The sequence below is a fragment of the Ranitomeya imitator genome, chromosome 1, assembly GCF_032444005.1.
Source record: "Ranitomeya imitator isolate aRanImi1 chromosome 1, aRanImi1.pri, whole genome shotgun sequence".
In the NCBI taxonomy this organism is placed as follows: Eukaryota; Metazoa; Chordata; class Amphibia; order Anura; family Dendrobatidae; genus Ranitomeya; species Ranitomeya imitator.
In genome coordinates, this window is record NC_091282.1 from 752,515,555 (window position 1) to 752,538,345 (window position 22,791).

The 22,791-nt window shown below is 42.1% G+C and overlaps 1 protein-coding gene across 1 annotated transcript; it reads left to right on the plus strand.

Moving 5' to 3' along the window:
* Positions 1 to 8: 8 nt before the first annotated feature.
* LOC138645531 (ubiquitin-like FUBI-ribosomal protein eS30 fusion protein) lies at positions 9 to 20,508 on the plus strand. The gene is made up of 5 exons (XM_069734924.1): positions 9 to 149; positions 5,896 to 5,977; positions 18,946 to 19,090; positions 19,205 to 19,260; positions 20,229 to 20,508. Exons 1-5 carry the CDS (start codon positions 31 to 33, stop codon positions 20,352 to 20,354), a joined length of 528 nt encoding a protein of 175 aa, XP_069591025.1. The 5' UTR covers positions 9 to 30; the 3' UTR covers positions 20,355 to 20,508.
* The last annotated feature ends 2,283 nt before the right edge of the window (positions 20,509 to 22,791 follow it).

The following is a 22,791-nucleotide window of genomic DNA, read 5'->3' on the forward strand; positions in this document are numbered from 1 at the left end:
AGTCAGTCTGAACGCGGTTTCCTGAAAAAAATGCGCATGCCCGGTTGTCCTTACGTCAGCGGACGGGGAAAGATGACGTCCACACACCCGGAAGTGGTGTTTGTCAGTCTTCCTTGCATGGTTTTCCTCGCTGGTAGTCGGTGCCGGAGGTGCGGTAACTAGCGGCGATAGTCGGAGACTTGCGCTCTGCTTGTTTATGAACATGTATAGCTTTTGCTTTAATTAAGTAGTTGAAAAAAACTTTTTTTTTTCTGTTTACAACCGCTTGTGACGCCATTTTCCGAAGCCCACCACATTCATTCGTCGGAGTGGTGTCAGGGATTGGATTTTGTGTTCTGAGTTGTGTTTTTACTGTTGCCATCTTGCGGTACATACAATGTTTTTACCGCCTTTTATTGCAGCCGCCAAAAAGCCACAGTTCTGTCATTTTGATTTTCCTTTTCGGATTAATTTATTTCATATTTTGATAGATCAGACTTCTAGGAAAGCAGCGATACCAAATGTTTTTTTTTTCATTTCTTAATTTTTTAATGGGGGTGGGGGGTAGAAGTGCGGTGATTTGAACTTTAACCCCTTTACCCCCAAGGGTGGTTTGCACGTTAATGACCGGGCCAATTTTTACAATTCTGACCACTGTCCCTTTATGAGGTTATAACTCCGAAACGCTTCAACGGATCCTGGTGATTCTGACATTGTTTTCTCGTGACATATTGTACTTCATGATAGTGGTAAAATTTTTTTGATAGTACCTGCGTTTATTTGTGAAAAAAACGGAAATTTGGCGAAAATTTTGAAAATTTCGCAATTTTCAAACTTTGAATTTTTATGCAATTAAATCACAGAGATATGTCACACAAAATACTTAATAAGTAACATTTCCCACATGTCTCCTTTACATCAGCATAATTTTGGAAACAATTTTTTTTTTTGTTAGGGAGTTATAAGGGTTAAAAGTTGACCAGCAATTTCTCATTTTTACAACACCATTTTTTTTTAGGGACCACGTCTCATTTGAAGTCATTTTGAGGGGTCTATATGATAGAAAATGCCCAAGTGTGACACCATTCTAAAAACTGCACCCCTCAAGGTACTCAAAACCACATTCAAGAAGTTTATTAACCCTTCAGGTGTTTAATAGGAATTTTTGGAATGTTTAAATAAAAATGATACATACATGCTAGCCACCTTAGGGAGAGACCCAAGTTGGGCTAAATGTAGCGGGACGAAAGAGACCGAAAAGCCCTCTACTTAAAGGAAATACATAGTGGATGCTTTCCTGAAACGGAAAGTACTTGCAAGCAGCATAATACAAAGAATAGCAGGTTTACCCAGAATCCTTTGCAGTAGGCGGAGCTATGCAAATCATCTCTTTCCACCCCTGTCTAATCCACAGCGCTTGGAATCGCCAAGCGTGCAATGCTGCGGATTAGTTTCTAAATTTACACAGCCAACCAATTCCTACCTGTGGACACGTGTTTCGGGCTTTAGGCCCTCATCAGCACAGGGCTGGAATTGGTTGGCTGTATGGAGTGGGGCTCGGTGAGCAAGCGATACATACATGCTAGCCACCTTAGGGAGAGACCCAAGTTGGGCTAAATGTAGCGGGACGAAAGAGACCGAAAAGCCCTCTACTTAAAGGAAATACATAGTGGATGCTTTCCTGAAACGGAAAGTACTTGCAAGCAGCATAATACAAAGAATAGCAGGTTTACCCAGAATCCTTTGCAGTAGGCGGAGCTATGCAAATCATCTCTTTCCACAGGTAGGAATTGGTTGGCTGTGTAAATTTAGAAACTAATCCGCAGCATTGCACGCTTGGCGATTCCAAGCGCTGTGGATTAGACAGGGGTGGAAAGAGATGATTTGCATAGCTCCGCCTACTGCAAAGGATTCTGGGTAAACCTGCTATTCTTTGTATTATGCTGCTTGCAAGTACTTTCCGTTTCAGGAAAGCATCCACTATGTATTTCCTTTAAGTAGAGGGCTTTTCGGTCTCTTTCGTCCCGCTACATTTAGCCCAACTTGGGTCTCTCCCTAAGGTGGCTAGCATGTATGTATCGCTTGCTCACCGAGCCCCACTCCATACAGCCAACCAATTCCAGCCCTGTGCTGATGAGGGCCTAAAGCCCGAAACACGTGTCCACAGGTAGGAATTGGTTGGTTGTGTAAATTTAGAAACTAATCCGCAGCATTGCACGCTTGGCGATTCCAAGCGCTGTGGATTAGACAGGGGTGGAAAGAGATGATTTGCATAGCTCCGCCTACTGCAAAGGATTCTGGGTAAACCTGCTATTCTTTGTATTATGCTGCTTGCAAGTACTTTCCGTTTCAGGAAAGCATCCACTATAAATAAAAATGAACATTTAACTTTTTTACACAAAAAATTTACTTCAGCTCCAATTTGTTTTATTTTACCAAGGGTAACAGGAGAAATTGGACCCAAAAAAGTTGTTGTCCAATTTGTCCTGAGTACGCTGATACCCCATATGTGGCAGTAAACCACTGTTTGGGCGCATGGGAGAGCTCGGAAGGGAAGGAGCGCTATTTGACTTTTCAATGCAAAATTGACAGGAATTGAGATGGGACGCCATGTTGCGTTTGGAGAGCCACTGATGTGCCTAAACATTGAAACCCCCCACAAGTGACACCATTTTGGAAAGTAGACCCCCTAAGGAACTTATCTGGATGTGTGGTGAGCACTTTGACCCACCAAGTGCTTCACAGAAGTTTATAATGCAGAACCGTAAAAATAAAAAATCATATTTTTTCACAAAAATTATATTTTTGCCCCCAATTTTTTATTTTTCCAAGGGTAAGAGAAGAAATTGGACCTCAAAAGTTGTTGCCCAATTTGTCCCGAATACGCTGATACCCCATATGTGGCAGTAAACCACTGTTTGGGCGCATGGGAGAGCTCGGAAGGGAAGGAGCGCCGTTTGACTTTTCAATGCAAAATTGACAGGAATTGAGATGGGACGCCATGTTGCGTTTGGAGAGCCACTGATGTGCCTAAACATTGAAACCCCCCACAAGTGACACCATTTTGGAAAGTAGACCCCCTAAGGAACTTATCTGGATGTGTGGTGAGCACTTTGACCCACCAAGGGCTTCACAGAAGTTTATAATGCAGAGCCATGCAAATAAAAAATATTTTTTTTTCCACAAAAATTATATTTTAGCCCCCAGTTTTGTATTTTTCCAAGGTTAGCAGGAGAAATTGGACCCTAAATGTTGTTGTCCAATTTGTCCTGAGTACGCTGATACCTGATATGTGGGGGGGAACCACCGTTTGGGCGCATGGGAGGGCTCGGAAGGGAAGGAGCATCATTTGGAATGCAGACTTAGATGGATTGGTCTGCAGGCGTCACATTGCGTTTGCAGAGCCCCTAATGTACCTAAACAGTAGAAACCCCCCACAAGTGACCCCATATTGGAAACTAGACCCCTCAATGAACTTATCTAGATGTGTTGTGAGAACTTTGAACCCCCAAGTGTTTCACTACAGTTTATAACGCAGAGCCGTGAAAATAAAAAATCTTTTTGTTTTCCCACAAAAATTATTTTTTAGCCCCCAGTTTTGTATTTTCCCAAGGGTAACAGGAGAAATTGGTCCACAAAAGTTGTTGTCCAATTTGTCCTGAGTACGCTGATACCCCATATGTTGGGGTAAACCCCTGTTTGGGCACACAGGAGAGCTCGGAAGGGAAGGAGCACTGTTTTACTTTTTCAACGCAGAATTGGCTGGAATTGAGATCGGACGCCATGTCGTGTTTGGAGAGCCCCTGATGTGCCGAAACAGTGGAAACCCCCCAATTATAAATGAAACCCTAATCCAAACACACCCCTAACCCTAATCCCAACAGTAACCCTAACCACACCTCTAACCCTGACACACCCCTAACCCTAATCCCAACCCTATTCCCAACTGTAAATGTAATCTAAACCCTAACCCTAACTTTAGCCCCAACCCTAACTGTAGCCCCAACCCTAGCCCTAACCCTAGCCCTAGCCCTAACCCTAGCCCTAATGGGAAAATGGAAATAAATACATATTTTTTTATTTTTCCCTAACTAAGGGGGTGATGAAGGGGGATTTGATTTACTTTTATAGCGAGTTTTTTAGCGGATTTTTATGATTGGCAGCCGTCACACACTGAAAGACCCTTTTTATTGCAAAAAATATTTTTTGCAATACCACATTTTGAGAGCTATAATTTTTCCATATTTTGGTCCACAGAGTCATGTGAGGTCTTGTTTTTTGCGGGACGAGTTGACGTTTTTATTGAAAACATTTTTGGGCACGTGACATTTTTTGATCGCTTTTTATTCCGATTTTTGTGAGGAAGAATGACCAAAAGCCAGCTATTCATGAATTTCTATTGGGGGAGGCGTTTATACCGTTCTGCGTTTGGTAAAATTGATAAATCAGTTTTATTCTTCGGATCAGTACTATTACAGCGATACCTCATTTATATCATTTTTTTTCTGGTTTGGCGCTTTTATACGATAAAAACTATTTTACAGAAAAAATAATTATTTTTGCATCGCTTTATTCTCAGGACTATAACTTTTTTATTTTTTTGCTGATGATGCTGTATGGCGGCTCTTTTTTTGCGGGACAATATGACGCTTTCAGCGGTACCATGGTTATTTATATCTGTCCTTTTGATCGCGTGTTATTCCACTTTTTGTTCGGCGGTATGATAATAAAGCGTTGTTTTTTGCCTCTTTTTTTTTTTTTTTCTTACGGTGTTTACTGAAGGGGTTAACTAGTGGGACAGTTTTATAGGTCGGGTCGTTACGGACGCGGCGATACTAAATATGTGTACTTTTATTGGTTTTTTTTTTTATTTAGATGAAGAAATGTATTTATGGGAATAATATTTTTTTTTTTTTTCATTATTTTGGAATTTTTTTTTTTTTTTTTTTTTACACATTTGGAAAAATTTTTTTTTACTTTTTTACTTTGTCCCAGGGGGGGACATCACAGATCAGTGATCTGACAGTTTGCACAGCACTCTGTCAGATCACTGATCTGACATGCAGCGCTGCAGCCTTCACAGTGCCTGCTCTGAGCAGGCTCTGTGAAGCCACCTCCCTCCCTGCAGGACCCGGATCCGCGGCCATCTTGGATCCGGGGCTGGAGGGAGCAGGGAGGGAGGTGAGACCCTCGCAGCAACGCGATCACATCGCGTTGCTTCGGGGGTCTCAGGGAAGCCCGCAGGGAGCCCCCTCCCTGCGCGGTGCTTCCCTGCACCGCCGGCACATCGCGATCATCTTTGATCGCGGTGTGCCAGGGGTTAATGTGCCGGGGGCGGTCCGTGACCGCTCCTGGCACATAGTGCCGGATGTCAGCTGCGATAAGCAGCTGACACCCGGCCGCGATCGGCCGCGCTCCCCCCGTGAGCGCGGCTGATCGGCTATGACGTACTATCCCGTCCAGGGTCAGATAAGCCCAGGGCACCTCGACGGGATAGTACGTCTAAGGTCACAGAGGGGTTAATATTTCATTTTATTCAAATTTTTAAAACTTTTTAAAAAAAAACTTTTCACTGTATTTCTTAGTCACCTTACATCAGTAATCCAATACAAGCGAATTCGGCTTCTTAAATTGCAAAAACTTAATTAAATAGACACGAATATAGGTGAGGCTTTCTGAACCCTTTACTTAGTTCCCTTAGGGACATGAACCCTCGATCGCCTGATCGCTTCTGCTATATACAGCGATACCACAGCATTGCTGTGTTTGGCAGAAATCGCGATTTCCTATGAATGCCAGTCACGGGTTGTCTAGCTATCATAGGAGTAACATCATCACAGGCACAGGGTGGCCGTCTTGGCAACCCATTGGCTGATGGTTCTAAGATTTAATTGCTTTCTCTTTTTTTTTTTTCAGTATGACAATGCAGATTTTTATAACAGGTCAGACCCTGCACACTCTGGATGTGTCCAACCAAGACACGGTGTTGGATATTAAGGTATGCACTGGGGTACATGCTGTGTGCACACTGTTAGGATTCACCGGTATTGGTGTGAGTGGCGCTTGCGTGACCACATTTACATACTGTGGGTCACGTGCCACCTAGACTTTCTCATCCTCTCTGTGTACTTCTGTTGAGTGAGAATGGGCACATCTAGTTGGCATGTGACCTACAAGTATGCAGATATGGTCACGTAACTGGCTATTGACACCGAAGAATACTGGAAGAGGGGGCACCATGCGCTTTCATGATTCAAATGTTTGCAGTCAAATACGGTGACTGCAGAAAGTTGCTGTGGTCTGAGTGTAGCTCTGGAGTATAGTACAGGATGTAACTCAGGCTCAGTAATGTATGTACACAGTGTCTGCACCAGCAGAATAGTGAGTGCAGCTCTGGAGTATAATACAGGATATAACTCAGGATCAGTAATGTATGTACACAGTGACTGCACCAGCAGAATAGTGAGTGCAGCTCTGGAGTATAATACAGGATGTAACTCCGGATCAGTAATGTCTGTACACAGTGACTGCACCAGCAGAGTAGGGAGTGCAGCTCTGGAGTATAATACAGGATGTAACTCAGGATCAGTAATTTATGTACACAGTGACTGCACCAACTCAGAATCAGTACAGGATAAGTAATATATGTTCACAGTGATGGCACCAGTAGAAAAGTGAATGCAGCTCTGGGGTATAATACAGGATGTAACTCAGGATAAGTAATGTATGTATACAGTGACTGCACCAGCAGAATAGTGAGTGCAGCTCTGGAGAATAATACAGGATGTAACTCAGGATCAGTAATGTAATGTATGTACACACTGACTGCACCAGCAGAGTAGGGAGTGCAGCTCTGGAGTATAATACAGGATGTTACTCAGGATCAGTAATTTATGTACACAGTGACTGCACCAGCAGAATAGTGAGTGCAGCTCTGGAGAATAATACAGGATGTAACTCCGGATCAGTAATGTAATGTCTGTACACAGTGACTGCACCAGCAGATTAGGGAGTGCAGCTCTGGAGTATAATACAGGATGTAACTCAGGATCAGTAATTTATGTACACAGTGACTGCACCAACTCAGAATCAGTACAGGATAAGTAATATATGTTCACAGTGATGGCACCAGTAGAAAAGTGAATGCAGCTCTGGGGTATAATACAGGATGTAACTCAGGATAAGTAATGTAATGTATGTATACAGTGACTGCACCAGCAGAATAGTGAGTGCAGGTCTGGGGTATAATACAGGATGTAACTCAGGATCAGTAATGTAATGTATGTACACAGTGACTGCACCAGCAGAATAGTGAGTGCAGCTCTGGGGTATAATACAGGATGTAATTCAGGATCAGTAATGTATGTACACAGTGACTGCACCAGCAGAATAGTGAGTGCAGCTCTGGAGAATAATACAGGATGTAACTCAGGATCAGTAATGTAATGTACAGGTCCTTCTCAAAAAATTAGCATATAGTGTTAAATTTCATTATTTACCATAATGTAATGATTACAATTAAACTTTCATATATTATAGATTCATTATCCACCAACTGAAATTTGTCAGGTCTTTTATTGTTTTAATACTGATGATTTTGGCATACAACTCCTGATAACCCAAAAAACCTGTCTCAATAAATTAGCATATCAAGAAAAGGTTCTCTAAACGACCTATTACCCTAATCTTCTGAATCAACTAATTAACTGTAAACACATGCAAAAGATACCTGAGGCTTTTATAAACTCCCTGCCTGGTTCATTACTCAAAACCCCCATCATGGGTAAGACTAGCGACCTGACAGATGTCAAGAAGGCCATCATTGACACCCTCAAGCAAGAGGGTAAGACCCAGAAAGAAATTTCTCAACAAATAGGCTGTTCCCAGAGTGCTGTATCAAGGCACCTCAATGGTAAGTCTGTTGGAAGGAAACAATGTGGCAGAAAACGCTGTACAACGAGAAGAGGAGACCGGACCCTGAGGAAGATTGTGGAGAAGGACCGATTCCAGACCTTGGGTAACCTGAGGAAGCAGTGGACTGAGTCTGGTGTGGAAACATCCAGAGCCACCGTGCACAGGCGTGTGCAGGAAATGGGCTACAGGTGCCGCATTCCCCAGGTAAAGCCACTTTTGAACCATAAACAGCGGCAGAGGCGCCTGACCTGGGCTACAGAGAAGCAGCACTGGACTGTTGCTAAGTGGTCCCAAGTACTTTTTTCTGATGAAAGCAAATTTTGCATGTCATTCGGAAATCAAGGTGCCAGAGTCTGGAGGAAGACTGGGGAGAAGGAAATGCCAAAATGCCTGAAGTCCAGTGTCAAGTACCCACAGTAAGTGATGGTGTGGGGTGCCATGTCAGCTGCTGGTGTTGGTCCACTGTGTTTCATCAAGGGCAGGGTCAATGCAGCTAGCTATCAGGAGATTTTGGAGCACTTCATGCTTCCATCGGCTGAAATGCTTTATGGAGATGAAGATTTCATTTTTCAGCACGACCTGGCACCTGCTCACAGTGCCAAAACCACTGGTAAATGGTTTACTGACCATGGTATTATTGTGCTCAATTGGCCTGCCAACTCTCCTGACCTGAACCCCATAGAGAATCTGTGGGATATTGTGAAGAGAAAGTTGAAAGACGCAAGACCCAACACTCTGGATGAGCTTAAAGGGAACCTGTCACCTGAATTTGGCGGGACTGGTTTTGGGTCATATGGGCGGAGTTTTGGGGTGTTTGATTCACCCTTTCCTTACCCGCTGGCTGCATGCTGGCCGCAATATTGGGTTGAAGTTCATACTGTGTCCTCCGTAGTACACGCCTGCGCAAGGCAATCTTGCCTTGCGTAGGCGTGTACTACAGAGGACAGAGAATGAACTTCAATCCAATATTTCGGCCAGCATGCAGCCAGCGGGTAAGGAAAGGGTGAATCAAACACCCAAAAACTCCGCCCATATGACCCAAAACCCGTCCCGCCAAATTCAGGTGACAGGTTCCCTTTAAGGCCGCTATTGAAGCATCCTGGGCCTCCATAACATCTCAGCAGTGTCACAGGCTGATTGCCTCCATGCCACGCCGCTTTGAAGCAGTCATTTCTGCCAAAGGATTCCCGACCAAGTATTGAGTGCATAACTGAACATTATTATTTGTTGGTTTTTTTGTTTGTTGTTAAAAAACACTTATTTGATTGGATGGGTGAAATATGCTAATTTATTGAGACAGGTTTTTTGGGTTATCAGGAGTTGTATGCCAAAATCATCAGTATTAAAACAATAAAAGACCTGACAAATTTCAGTTGGTGGATAATGAATCTATAATATATGAAAGTTTAATTGTAATCATTACATTATGGTAAATAATGAAATTTAACACTATATGCTAATTTTTTGAGAAGGACCTGTATGTACACACTGACTGCACCAGTAGAAAAGTGAATGCAGCTCTGGAGTATAATTCAGGATATAACTCATGATTAGTACAGGATCAGTAATGTCTGTACACAGTGACTGCACCAGCAGAATAGTGAGTGCAGCTCTGGGGTATAATACAGGATGTAACTCAGGATCAGTCCAATGAAGGTAAAGCAGTGTATTGATACATTTATTCTTTATGTAGCTAGGCCTATTGTTCCCATGTTTAGTACTTCCTGCTCCTACAAACCTATCACTGGTCAACAGCATTTTTGGTGCCAAAGATATTTCATCGAATTTAGGGTAACTTTGGGCTGCTGATTCTGAATATGTCATCAGTTTTGCCAGATTGGCTCAAGTTTTTGAGATTTTTGGTATCTTATTTATAGCACTTGTTGGTAAATGCGACGCATCATCTCATTAATTTCTTTGGATTAGTACTTGAACTGAGCAGTTCTCAATATAGTTTTGTGTTAATTAGTGTTCTAAAAGTTTGTTCATAGCTTGATTTTTGCACTAACTTTATGTTGTTGTCTGTTTTCCAGTGAAAAGCATGAACTCATCAAGAAGAAGTTGTCTTAACGATCCAGACTCATTCTGTTACATTTGTGGTGAATACACACTGCCAAAACATAGAAGAAACATAACAGACTTCGTAAAAAAAGTGTATTTTGCCTATTTTGGGGTTATGCTTGGGGACCAAGACAAGTTTTGGGCACCACACATAGTGTGCAAAGCATGTATCGAATTATTACGAAAATGGAGCAAAGGACAAAGAAAAAGCTTCAAATTTGGTGTTCCAATGGTGTGGAGAGAGCAAAAAAATCATCATGATGACTGTTATTTCTGTGCAGTGCAAGTGCAAGGATTCAATAAGCATAAGAAACGAAAATGGGAGTAACCTAACATGGAATCTGCAAGAAGGCCTGTCCCTCATTGTGAAGATGTGCCTGTACCTGTGGTTACCATGTTACCTGACCTTCCCCCACCTGATGATGATGAAGTGTGTATTGGCAGTGTGTATTCACCACAAATGTAACAGAATGAGTCTGGATCGTTAAGACAACTTCTTCTTGATGAGTTCATGCTTTTCACTGGAAAACAGACAACAACATAAAGTTAGTGCAAAAATCAAGCTATGAACAAACTTTTAGAACACTAATTAACACAAAACTATATTGAGAACTGCTCAGTTCAAGTACTAATCCAAAGAAATTAATGAGATGATGCGTCGCATTTACCAACAAGTGCTATAAATAAGATACCAAAAATCTCAAAAACTTGAGCCAATCTGGCAAAACTGATAGCATATTCAGAATCAGCACCCCAAAAATACCCCAAATTCATTAAAATATTTTGGACACCAGAAAAAAATTTTTTTTTTGTTGACCTGTGAATCAACACACAGAATGAGCAATGGACGGCACTAGAGAAGCACAAATCAATATGGACATACACTCCTTAAAGAACATCCGAAAAATACGCAGGTGGCACGTATGTTCTGGGTATACGGTGCTCAGCACTGATAGGCAATCCAGAGTAAATACGATGAAGCAAGAAAGGAAAACAGTGCGGCACTCACCCTTATTATTTGAAGCTGTGAAATTGTGCTCTTTATTGGAGAAAAATGTATAAAACATCCATTAGGACATCAGGTCCGCGAGAGGGTGCGGAGGTGGAGTGTGGACGACGGCCGTTTCGCACGGTATGTGCTTCAACGGGTCCAGTTTACTGATTACTATACGTCATTTCCTTATAAAGGGTTTCCGACGTGTGAATACAATGACAACAGTGCATATTCACCTACACATGAACTAAGTGAAATTGTGCAAATAATATACATAAATAAACAGTAATCAAATTGCAATATTGCAACACTAAAAGTTGTGTCAGACTTGCTTAATTATTATATAGTAATAACATTTCCATATGTAATTAAATATTTTTTAAACATTTTACTTTTTTCATTTAGAAGCATAAAAAACCTCTTATACTAAAGAAATACCGACATGTCTAATTTGTCATTTAAGCCTATTGGCCCTTGCGCGTTAGTGTTCAGAATCCACCGGGCTTCTTTCTGCAATAGTAGTCTATTTTGATCTCCTCCCTGCGGGGGATATTACACTATCTCTATACAAGCAAAAAGCAATAAATTAGGATTAGAGTTGTGCTTTTCTCTCATGTGTTGAATCAATCTCTGACAGCCTTTCCCTGTAGCAATTGAGTTATAGTGTTCAGTGAACCTTTTTATCAGCGGTCTTATAGTTTTCCCGATGTAGAAATACCGGCACGGGCAGAAGAGAACATACACGACAAATTTGCTCTTACAGGATATAAAATCCTGAATTTTATGTGTAATAGAGCCAATTTGAATGGGATTGTGTGTAACATGGAGATAACAAAACCTGCAGTTTCCGCATTTATGATTACCTACTGGCGCATTATTAGTTAACCAATTTTGTTTAGTGGCTACGATTTTATTGTGTACTAATAAATCAGATAAATTATGTGCTCGTTTATATACAAATTTTGGAGCATGACTATTAATAGACATCAGATCTTTATCTGTTTGTAAAACATGCCAATTTTTACGTATAGAGGCATGAATAGCTTGGTCCAAATTGGTATGTTTAAAAGAAAAAGGAAAAGATGGGGGGAATTTTTCAGCACCAATTATTCCTTTTGATAAAGAATGTTTTACTCCACTCCTTTTACTCAGAAAATCTTTTTGGGAGAATTCTTTAATGCGTTTTTCTGCTTCTATTAATGTTTGTTTCGGATAACCTCTATCAATGAAACGAGATTGTAATTCATCAATCTGCTCCTCAAATATTTTATTATTACTATTAATTTTACGCAATCTAACCATTTGGCTGTATGGCAATCCTCTTTTTGTATGGGCTGGATGATCACTATCAAAATGGAGCATATTATTTGTTGCGGTTTGTTTTCTGAACACTTTAGTTACTATTTCGCTGTCCACAATCTCTATTTTTACATCCAAGTATTCTAAACTGTCTGCTCCAAAACAAGAGGTAAACATCATATTTTCTGAATTAGAAACGTTAAGATGTGTTACAAAATCATTAAATACTGTTTTATCCCCGTCCCAAATTATCATAATATCATCCACAAATCTTACATAGAAGCGGATATGTTTCAGAAAAGGGTTATTGATATTATTAATATAAGTATCTTCGAAGGCAGCCAAAAATAGATTTGCATAAGTGCATGAAGTGGGCGTACCCATGGCAGTCCCCATCAATTCCCCCCATCTTTTCCTTTTTCTTTTTGTTTTAAACATACCAATTTGGACCAAGCTATTCATGCCTCTATACGTAAAAATTGGCATGTTTTACAAACAGATAAAGATCTGATGTCTATTAATAGTCATGCTCCAAAATTTGTATATAAACGAGCACATAATTTATCTGATTTATTAGTACACAATAAAATCTTAGCCACTAAACAAAATTGGTTAACTAATAATGCGCCAATAGGTAATCATAAATGCGGAAACTGCAGGTTTTGTCATCTCCATGTTACACACAATCCCATTCAAATTGGCTCTATTACACATAAAATTCAGGATTTTATATCCTGTAAGAGCAAATTTGTCGTGTATGTTCTCTTCTGCCCGTGCCGGTATTTCTACATCGGGAAAACTATAAGACCGCTGATAAAAAGGTTCACTGAACACTATAACTCAATTGCTATAGGGAAAGGCTGTCAGAGATTGATTCAACACGAGAGAAAAGCACAACTCTAATCCTAATTTATTGCTTTTTGCTGGTATAGAGATAGTGAAATATCCCCCGCAGGGAGGAGATCAAAATAGACTACTATTGCAGAAAGAAGCCCGGTGGATTCTGAACACTAACGCGCAAGGGCCAATAGGCTTAAATGACAAATTAGACATGTCGGTATTTCTTTAGTATAAGAGGTTTTTTATGCTTCTAAATGAAAAAAGTAAAATGTTTAAAAAATATTTAACCCCTTCCCGACCTGTGACACAGCGTATGCGTCATGAAAGTCGGTGCCAATCCGACCTGTGACGCATATGCTGTGTCACAGAAAGATCGCGTCCCTGCAGATCGGGTGAAAGGGTTAACTCCCATTTCACCCGATCTGCAGGGACAGGGGGAGTGGTAGTTTAGCCCAGGGGGGGTGGCTTCACCCCCTCGTGGCTACGATCGCTCTGATTGGCTGTTGAAAGTGAAACTGCCAATCAGAGCGATTTGTAATATTTCACCCATTATAACGGGTGAAATATTACAATCCAGCCATGGCCGATGCTGCAATATCATCGGCCATGGCTGGAAATACTAGTGTGCCCCCACCCCACCCCACCGATCGCCCCCCCAGCCCCCCGATCTGGCCGGTACACTGCTCCGGCTCCCCTCCGTCCTGTGCTCCGCTCCCCCCCGTGCTCTTGTCCGCTCCCCCCGTGCTCCAATCACCCCCCCGTGCTCCAATCACCCCCCCCTGCATTCAGATCCACCCCCCTGTGCTCCGTTCCACCCCCCAATGCTCCGTTCCAGCCCCCCCGTGCTCCGTTCCACGCCCCCCGTGCTCCGTTCCACGCCCCCCCGTGCTCCGTTCCACGCCTGCCGCGCTCCGATTCCCCCCCCGTGCTCCGATCCCCCCCCCGTGGTCCCCCCCACCCCATCATACTTACCGATCCAGCCGGGGTCCCGTCCGTCTTCTCCCTGGGCGCCGCCATCTTCCAAAATGGCGGGCGCATGCGCAGTGCGCCCGCCGAATCTGCCGGCCGGCAGATTCGTTCCAAAGTGCATTTTGATCACTGAGATAGATTATATCTCAGTGATCAAAATAAAAAAAATAATACATGACCCCCCCCCCTTTGTCACCCCCATAGGTAGGGACAATAAAAAAATAAGAAAATTTTTTTTTTCCACTAATGTTAGAATAGGGGTAGGGTTAGGGTTAGGGCTAGGGTTAGGGCTAGGGTTTCGGTATGTGCACACGTATTCTGGTCCTCTGCGGATTTTTCCGCTGCGGATTTGATAAATCCGCAGTGCTAAACCGCTGCGAATTTATGGCGGATTTACCGCGTTTTTTTCTGCGCATTTCACTGCGGTTTTACAATTGCGATTTTCTATTTGAGCAGTTGTAAAACCGCTGCGGAATCCGCACAAAGAAGTGACATGCTGCGGAATGTAAACCGCTGCGTTTCCGTGCAGTTTTTCCGCAGCATGTGTACAGCGATTTTTGTTTCCCGTAGGTTTACATTGAACTGTAAACTCATGGGAAACTGCTGCGGATCTGCAGCGTTTTCCGCAGCGTGTGCACATACCTTTAGAATTAGGCTATGTGCACACGGTGCGGATTTGGCAGCGGATTCGCAGCAGTATTCCATCAGGTTTACAGTACCATCTAAACATATGAAAAACTAAATCCGCTGTGCCCATGGTGCAGAAAATACCGCGCGGAAACGCTGCGTTGTATTTTCCGCAGCATGTCAATTCTTTGTGCGGATTCCGCGGCTTTTTACACCTGTTCCTCAATAGGAATCCGCAGGTGAAATCCGCACAAAAAACACTGGAAATCCGCGGAAAATCCGCAGGTAAAACGCAGTGCCTTTTACACGCGGATTTTTCAAAAATGGTGCGGAAATATCTCACACGAATCCGCAACGTGGGCACATAGCCTTAGGGTTAGGGTTGGAATTAGGGTTGTGGTTATGGTTAGGGGTGTGTTGGGGTTAGGGTTGTGGTTAGGGGTGTGTTGCGGTTAGGGTTGTGTTTAGGGTTATGGCTACAGTTGGGATTAGGGTTAGGGGTGTGTTGGGGTTAGGGTTGGAGGTAGAATTGAGGGGTTACCACTGTTTAGGCACATCAGGGGTCTCCAAACGCAACATGGCGCCACCATTGATTCCAGCCAATCTCGTATTCAAAAAGTCAAATGGTGCTCCCTCACTTCCGAGCCCTGAAGTGTGCCCAAACAGTGGTTTACCCCCACATATGGGGTATCAGTGTACTCAGGATAAACTGCGCAACAATTACTGGGGTCCAATTTCTCCTGTTACCCTTGTGAATCTAAAAAAATGCTTGCTAAAACATCATTTGAGGAAAGAAAAATGATTTTTTATTTTCACGGCTCTGCGTTGTAAACGTCTGTGAAGCACTTGGGGGTTCAAAGTGCTCACCACATATCTAGATAAGTTCCTTGGGGGGTCTAGTTTCTAAAATGGGGTCACTTGTGGGGGGTTTCTACTGTTTAGGCACACCAGGGGCTCTGCAAACGCAATGTGACGCCCGCAGACCATTCCATCAAAGTCTGCATTTCAAAAGTCACTACTTCCCTTCTGAGCCCCGACGTGTGCCCAAACAGTGGTTTACCCCCACACATGGGGTATCAGCGTACTCAGGAGAAACTGGACAACAACTATTGGGGTCCAATTTCTCCTGTTACCCTTGGGAAAATAAAAAATTCTGGGCTAAATAATTATTTTTGAGGAAAGAAAACGTATTTATTATTTTCACGGCTCTGCATTATAAACTTCTATGAAGCACTTGGGGGTTCAAAGTGCTCACCACACATCTAGATAAGTTCCTTTGGGGGTCTAGTTTCCAAAATGGGGTCACTTGTGGGGGGTTTCTACTGTTAAGCCACATCAGGGGCTCTGCAAACGCAACGTGACGCCCACAGAGCATTCCATCAAAGTCTGCATTTCAAAACGTCACTACTTCACTTCCGAGCCCCGGCATGTGCCCAAACAGTGATTTACCCCCACATATGGGGTATCAGCGTACTCAGGAGAAACTGGACAACAACTTTTGGGGTCAAATTTCTCCTGTTACCCTTGGGAAAATAAAAAATTGCAGGCTAAAAGATCATTTTTGAGAAAATAATTTTTTTTTTTATTTTCATGGCTCTGCGTTATAAACTTCTGTGAAGCACTTGGGGGTTCAAAGTCCTCACCACACATCTAGATTAGTTCCTTTGGGGGTCTAGTTTCCAAAATTGGGTCATTTCTGGGGGATCTCCAATGTTTAGGCACACAGGGGCTCTCCAAACGTGACATGGTGTCCGCTAATGATTGGAGCTAATTTTCCATTTAAAAAGCCAAATGGCATGCCATCCCTTCCGAGCCCTGCCGTGCGCCCAAACAGTGGTTTACCCCCACATATGGGGTATCAGCGTACTCAGGACAAACTGGACAACAATATTTGGGGTCCAATTTCTCCTATTATCCTTGGCAAAATAGGAAATTCCAGGCTAAAAAATCATTTTTGAGGAAAGAAAAATTATTTTTTATTTTCATGGCTCTGCGTTATAAACTTCTGTGAAGCACCTGGGGGATTAAAGTGCTCAATGTGCATCTAGATAAGTTCCTTGGGGGGTCTAGTTTCCAAAATGGGGTCACTTGTGGGGGAGCTCCAATGTTTAGGCACACAGGGGCTCTCCAAACGCGACATGGTGTCCGCTAACAATTGGAGCTAATTTTCCATTCAAAAAGTCAAATGGCGCGCCTTCCCTTCCGAGCCCTGCCGAGTGCCCAAACAGTGGTTTACCCCCACATATGAGGTATCGGCGTACTCGGGAGAAATTGCCCAACAAATTTTATGATCCATTTTATCCTACTGCCCATGTGAAAATGAAAAAATTGAGGCGAAAATAATTTTTTTGTGAAAAAAAAGTACTTTTTCATTTTTACAGATCAATTTGTGAAGCATCTGAGGGTTTAAAGTGCTCACTAGGCATCTAAATAAGTTCCTTGGGGGGTCTAGTTTCCAAAATGGGGTCACTTGTGGGGGAGCGCCAATGTTTAGGCACACAGGAGCTATCCAAACGCGACATGGTGTCCGCTAACGATGGAAATAATTTTTCATTCAAAAAGTCAAATGGCGCTCCTTCCCTTCCGAGCCTTACCATGTGCCCAAACAGTGGTTTACCCCCACATGTGAGGTATTGGTGTACTCAGGAGAAATTGCCCAACACATTTTAGGATCCATTTTATCCTGTTGCCCATGTGAAAATGAAAAAATTGAGGCTAAAAGAATTTTTTTGTGAAAAAAAAGTACTTTTTCATTTTTACGGATCAATTTGTGAAGCACCTGGGGGTTCAAAGTGCTCACTATGCATCTAGATAAGTTCCTTGGGGCGTCTAGTTTCCAAAATGGGGTCACTTGTGGGGGAGCTCCAATTTTTAGGCACACGGGTGCTCTCCAAACGTGACATGGTGTCCGCTAAAGAGTGGAGCCAATTTTTGATTCAAAAAGTCAAATGGCGCTCCTTCCCTTCCAAGCCCTGCCGTGCGCCCAAACAGTGGTTTACCCCCACATATGAGGTATCAGCGTACTCAGGACAAATTGGACAACAACTTTCGTGATTCAGTTTCTCCTTTTACCTTTGGGAAAAAAAAAATTGTTGCTAAAAGATAATTTTTGTGACTAAAAAGTTAAATGTTCATTTTTTCCTTCCTTGTTGCTTCTGCTGCTGTGAAGCACCTGAAGGGTTAATAAACTTCTTGAATGTGGTTTTGAGTACCTTGAGGGGTGCAGTTTTTAGAATGGTGTCACTTTTGGGTATTTTCAGCCATATAGACCCCTCAAACTGACTTCAAATGTGAGGTGGTCCCTAAAAAAAATGGTTTTGTAAATTTCGTTGTAAAAATGACAAATCGCTGGTCAAATTTTAACCCTTATAACTTCCTAACAAAAAAAAATTTTGTTTCCAAAATTGTGCTGATGTAAAGTAAACATGTGGGAAATGTTATTTATTAACTATTTTGTGTCACATATCTCTCTGGTTTAACAGAATAAAAATTCAAAATGTGAAAATTGCGAAATTTTCAAAATTTTCGCCAAATTTCCGTTTTTATCACAAATAAACGCAGAATTTATTGACCTAAATTTACCACTAACATGAAGCCCAATATGTCACGAAAAAACAATCTCAGAACCGCTAGGATCCGTTGAAGCGTTCCTGAGTTATTACCTCATAAAGGGACACTGGTCAGAATTGCAAAAAACGGCAAGGTCTTTAAGGTCAAAATAGGCTGGGTCATGAAGGGGTTAAAAAATATTTAATTACATATGTAAATGTTATTACTATATAATAATTAAGCAAGTCTGAAACAACTTTGTGTTGCAATATTACAATTTGATTACTGTTTATTTATGTATATTATTTGCACAATTTCACTTAGTTCATGTGTAGGTGAATATGCACTGTTGTCATTGTATTCACACGTCGGAAACCCTTTATAAGGAAATGACGTATAGTAATCAGTGAACTGGACCCGTTGAAGCACATACCGTGCGAAACGGCCGTCGTCCACACTCCACCTCCGCACCCTCTCGCGGACCTGATGTCCTAATGGATGTTTTATACATTTTTCTCCAATAAAGAGCACGATTTCACAGCTTCAAATAATAAGGGTGAGTGCCGCACTGTTTTCCTTTCTTGCTTCATCGTATTTAAACCTATATAATCTGTAGGAGAGGTTGATCCTGATGCTGCTGTATAAGGGGGTCATGTTTTCAGATACGCGTTACCTTTTCTGCTCTGAATGTTTTTAGTGTCCCTCTATTTTAGTCTCGTGTCGCAGAGCTTGAGGGCCTCCTGGGTAGTGATCTGGTCCTGTCCTGTGCTGGGATCTCTCTGGAAGATCAGGCCATTCTGTCAGATTGTGGGGTGCAGGATCAGTGCACCCTGAATGTGTCAGGCAGACTTCTGGGAGGTAAGAGTCCTGGAAAGCTTGTAGTATCGGCACAGACCTCAGCATGTGCTACTTGTAATATTCAGTAAGGATCCTGTGCCTGAACCATATAGTGATAGTGTTTTCTTCTTGCAGGTAAAGTCCACGGCTCACTTGCTCGTGCAGGGAAAGTGAGAGGTCAGACCCCCAAAGTGAGCGTCTTTTATTTATTAGTATATCAATTCGACAAACATTTAAAAAATAAATTTATATATAATAAAACAAACAAACAAAAAAAAACAAAAATTATATATATATATATATTTATTGGAAGCTAGGATCATGTAGCTTCAGGGTGATGATTGGAAAGGCAGCCAATGACAAGAAGTTCTAGTTTGCAAATCTACGGTATATACCCTCTCAGGAGATACCGTCCTTGTATTGTGGTTTAAAACATGGAGTACCCCAAAGACATAAGAATCTGTCACCAGATTTATCTATTAATTGCATCAATTATTAAATTGAGCACTTTCTTTAGCTGGAGTCATAAAACGCTCAATTTAGTATCAATAGTATATAGCTTTCCTGATATGGTTTGAACGTAAATGCACCAGCTTAATCAAGTGTATGGTCTATTTCCTGTTGTATGGAGTTTACATGGTGAAGTCTGGTGACAGATTTGTTTTAACCTTCGTCCGGCTGAGTAGGTACAATTGTAACTATTCTGTTTTAAAATTGCAATAACTTTTTCGAAAAGCCGTAGAGGGCTGAAATTTCGTTACATCTGTGCAGTTTTGGTCCAGAATATATTGGCCAAATTTCAATAAAATATATATGAAGGTACAATTGTACCTCTGCAGCCTGTTAACGTTGTAAAATTATGCAGCTTGACGAAGGTTAAGAAACATTGGTGTATTGTACATGATGGGTAAGGGTGTGTAGGGTTAGAAAAAACATTTATGGCTTTCTTCCAAAACCTGACCACAGGTTGTGGGTGGTGCTGCAGGTCATGCAGCAAGGCTGAGCTGTAACACCCGCTTTAACCTATGAGCATGTGGAAAAAGTAGTTTTTTTGCTGCTTGCCCATTTAGAACTATACTTTAAAATTACCTTGACCTAAAGTTTAATAAAATATATTAAAAGGATAATTTTATAATTTAACATTTTATATTTTTAACAGGTGGCAAAACAAGAAAAGAAGAAAAAGAAAACTGGGCGAGCCAAAAGACGCATGCAGTACAACCGCAGATTTGTCAATGTGGTTCCGACATTTGGCAAGAAAAAAGGCCCCAATGCCAACTCTTAACTCAAGGCTTCTTCTCGGCAGATCTATCAGGGGTGAAATTTCTAATTTCAGGTTTCATTTAGAAAATTTTCTAGATTAAAATTTTCATAAAAACAATCTATTTTACATTTGTAAATCAGCTTCCTAATAAAACTTCAGCTTTTTTCAAAGACAAGTTGATTTTGGGTCTGTATGTTGCAATTTGTGACATAATTGGCGTCTGTTTGTTTTATCATCCCTGAGTCCGATCCTTCAACCAGAAATATGATCAGTAGCCCAAAGCTTACATTTATTAGCCACTTTGAGCATCTCTTGTGCTCTGTATATTTGGACAGAGACAGATGTTAAAGCCCCAATTTATCCAGTACAACCTAAGAGTCCTGGCAAAACTATGACAGGGGTCAGCCACCTGATGGTGCTATATGCCATTCTGGACGGCTGATTGTTGCGGACCCCTGCTATATGGAGCATGAATGATGCATAGCTGTGGTCACTGGTAATTGTGTGCCATGGGCAATTCATACTACATAACCCTGATGGACCCCCACCTATCAGAGAATTTATTTTTTTTGTTATGTTCAGGTACTTGCAGATGCCCAAAATAAGCAGTTCGCTCCAACCTGTGACAAAAAGAAACCTAAACACCGATCCCATTCATTACTATGGAAAGAATAGGCAAAAGTTTCAGAGCACCAACGTCACATGGCCCCAAACTGATCCTCTACCATGGCTAGAGGAAGTTCACTTTAAAAATAACATCTGTCCATGGCCTATGCACATATCTGAGGTCTAAAGTATACTTACTTTAAAAAAAATAATAAATCCAGGCCAGAATGGCGATTATAATCCTTAGATGTTTTTCCACGTGAACTGAAAATAAGCATTTTAGGAGTCCAGTTCTAGCTGCGTAGAAGATATAGATATTCTGATACGGATTTTCCAAGCAAGTACACCAGTCTCATCAGGTCAAAGATTGAGTTAATCACTTATGCAGTTTGTATTGAGTGATCTAGTAATAGATTTCTTATCAGTAATGTGTATTCACCTTTCTGAACTGCGGGAGGTGTCCAAACACTAGGTGAAATGTTTCACAGCACCTCATAGTTACATGCTCCATTGGTGGGCACAATAGACGGGGTGCCGTACAGAGCCCTACAGCTTCCTACACTCAACCAGTCTGGATGAGGAGGCATGGTGGTGTCAGACGCTCATGATTCATGAATCTGGAGCATCTTTCAAGTGGTGAGCGACGTGACAAAAATCCTCGCTCTAGTCAGGTATTGGAGCGAGATTTCTGGAGTAGGGAACACCACAGCTTGTCAATAACTGGCACCTGTAACGCTCCCCCGGCCTGCATATTTTGGCGATGCTGGGAGAAAGTGGCATTAAAACAGCAAAAGCTTTAAAATTTTTGTACAACTCCTGACTTTACAAAACCTTTACATCACTTTTTGTGTGTAAAAGCTCTGATGAAATTGGGGCGGTGATGCTTAGACCGGCTGCGACTTTGACAGCCTTATTAGTGAACATTGTCGGATGAGGTGGTATAAGCATGCATGGCATGCAGTAGCGCACAGTGCCATTCGCAGCCTCCAGCACACATCCTACTCACCTACCGCCGCACCCTCGGTAGCACTGCATCTTGTTCATTCCGGCACCAGCAGCTCTGTCTTCCGGCCGAGCGATCACATGGCCCTGCTCATTAAGGTAATGAATATGCACTCCACGCTTACGGGAGTGGAGAGGTGTGCATAGGCATTACCTTAATCAGCAGGGCCACGTGATCACTTGGTACAGAAAGAGCTGTTGGTGCCGGAACGAAGGAAATGCAGTGCCAGCACAGAGGACGCGCCGGTAGGTGAGTAGGATGTGTGTTGGAAGTCGGCACTGTGCGCTATTACAGCAGCGGCAGACTTTAGCTAGAGCCGCAGCTCCTGCCTCTGTGACCCACTGCTCCCCCTCCCCCGCTAGCTTCTGAAACAATTGATTTGTGTATGAACCGAGGGGGGCATTTTCAGCACAAAAAAGTGTGCTGAAAAACTCTGCTTATACACGAGTATATATGGTAATTGTGAATAAGGGCCGAGTAGTTAATCTCTATAGGTTCTTGTTTCAGGTTTTTGCACTCTGTGCAAATAAGGTTCTGCGTCGCTTTTACTTGAGCTGGACATTACATTTATATAGCTCCCCGTTTTTGGGTGGCCATTAGTCTCGATCGTGCAAGGCCCTTATTCACATTTATGGAATTTGATATATAGAAAGGTTTTAATACGAGAAGTTAGGACCGTTCCGAATAGGGTCACTGACGCAGTGGGATGGCTTATGTTCTTTTAATCAAAATTATGATAACCCAGTCTTATATGTTTTCATGCACTATTGTTTATTTCCTACAAGATATTTTCTCCCTTTGTTTTTATCTTGGGTTTTCATTTTAGTGGCCAGTGTGAACATGCGCCTA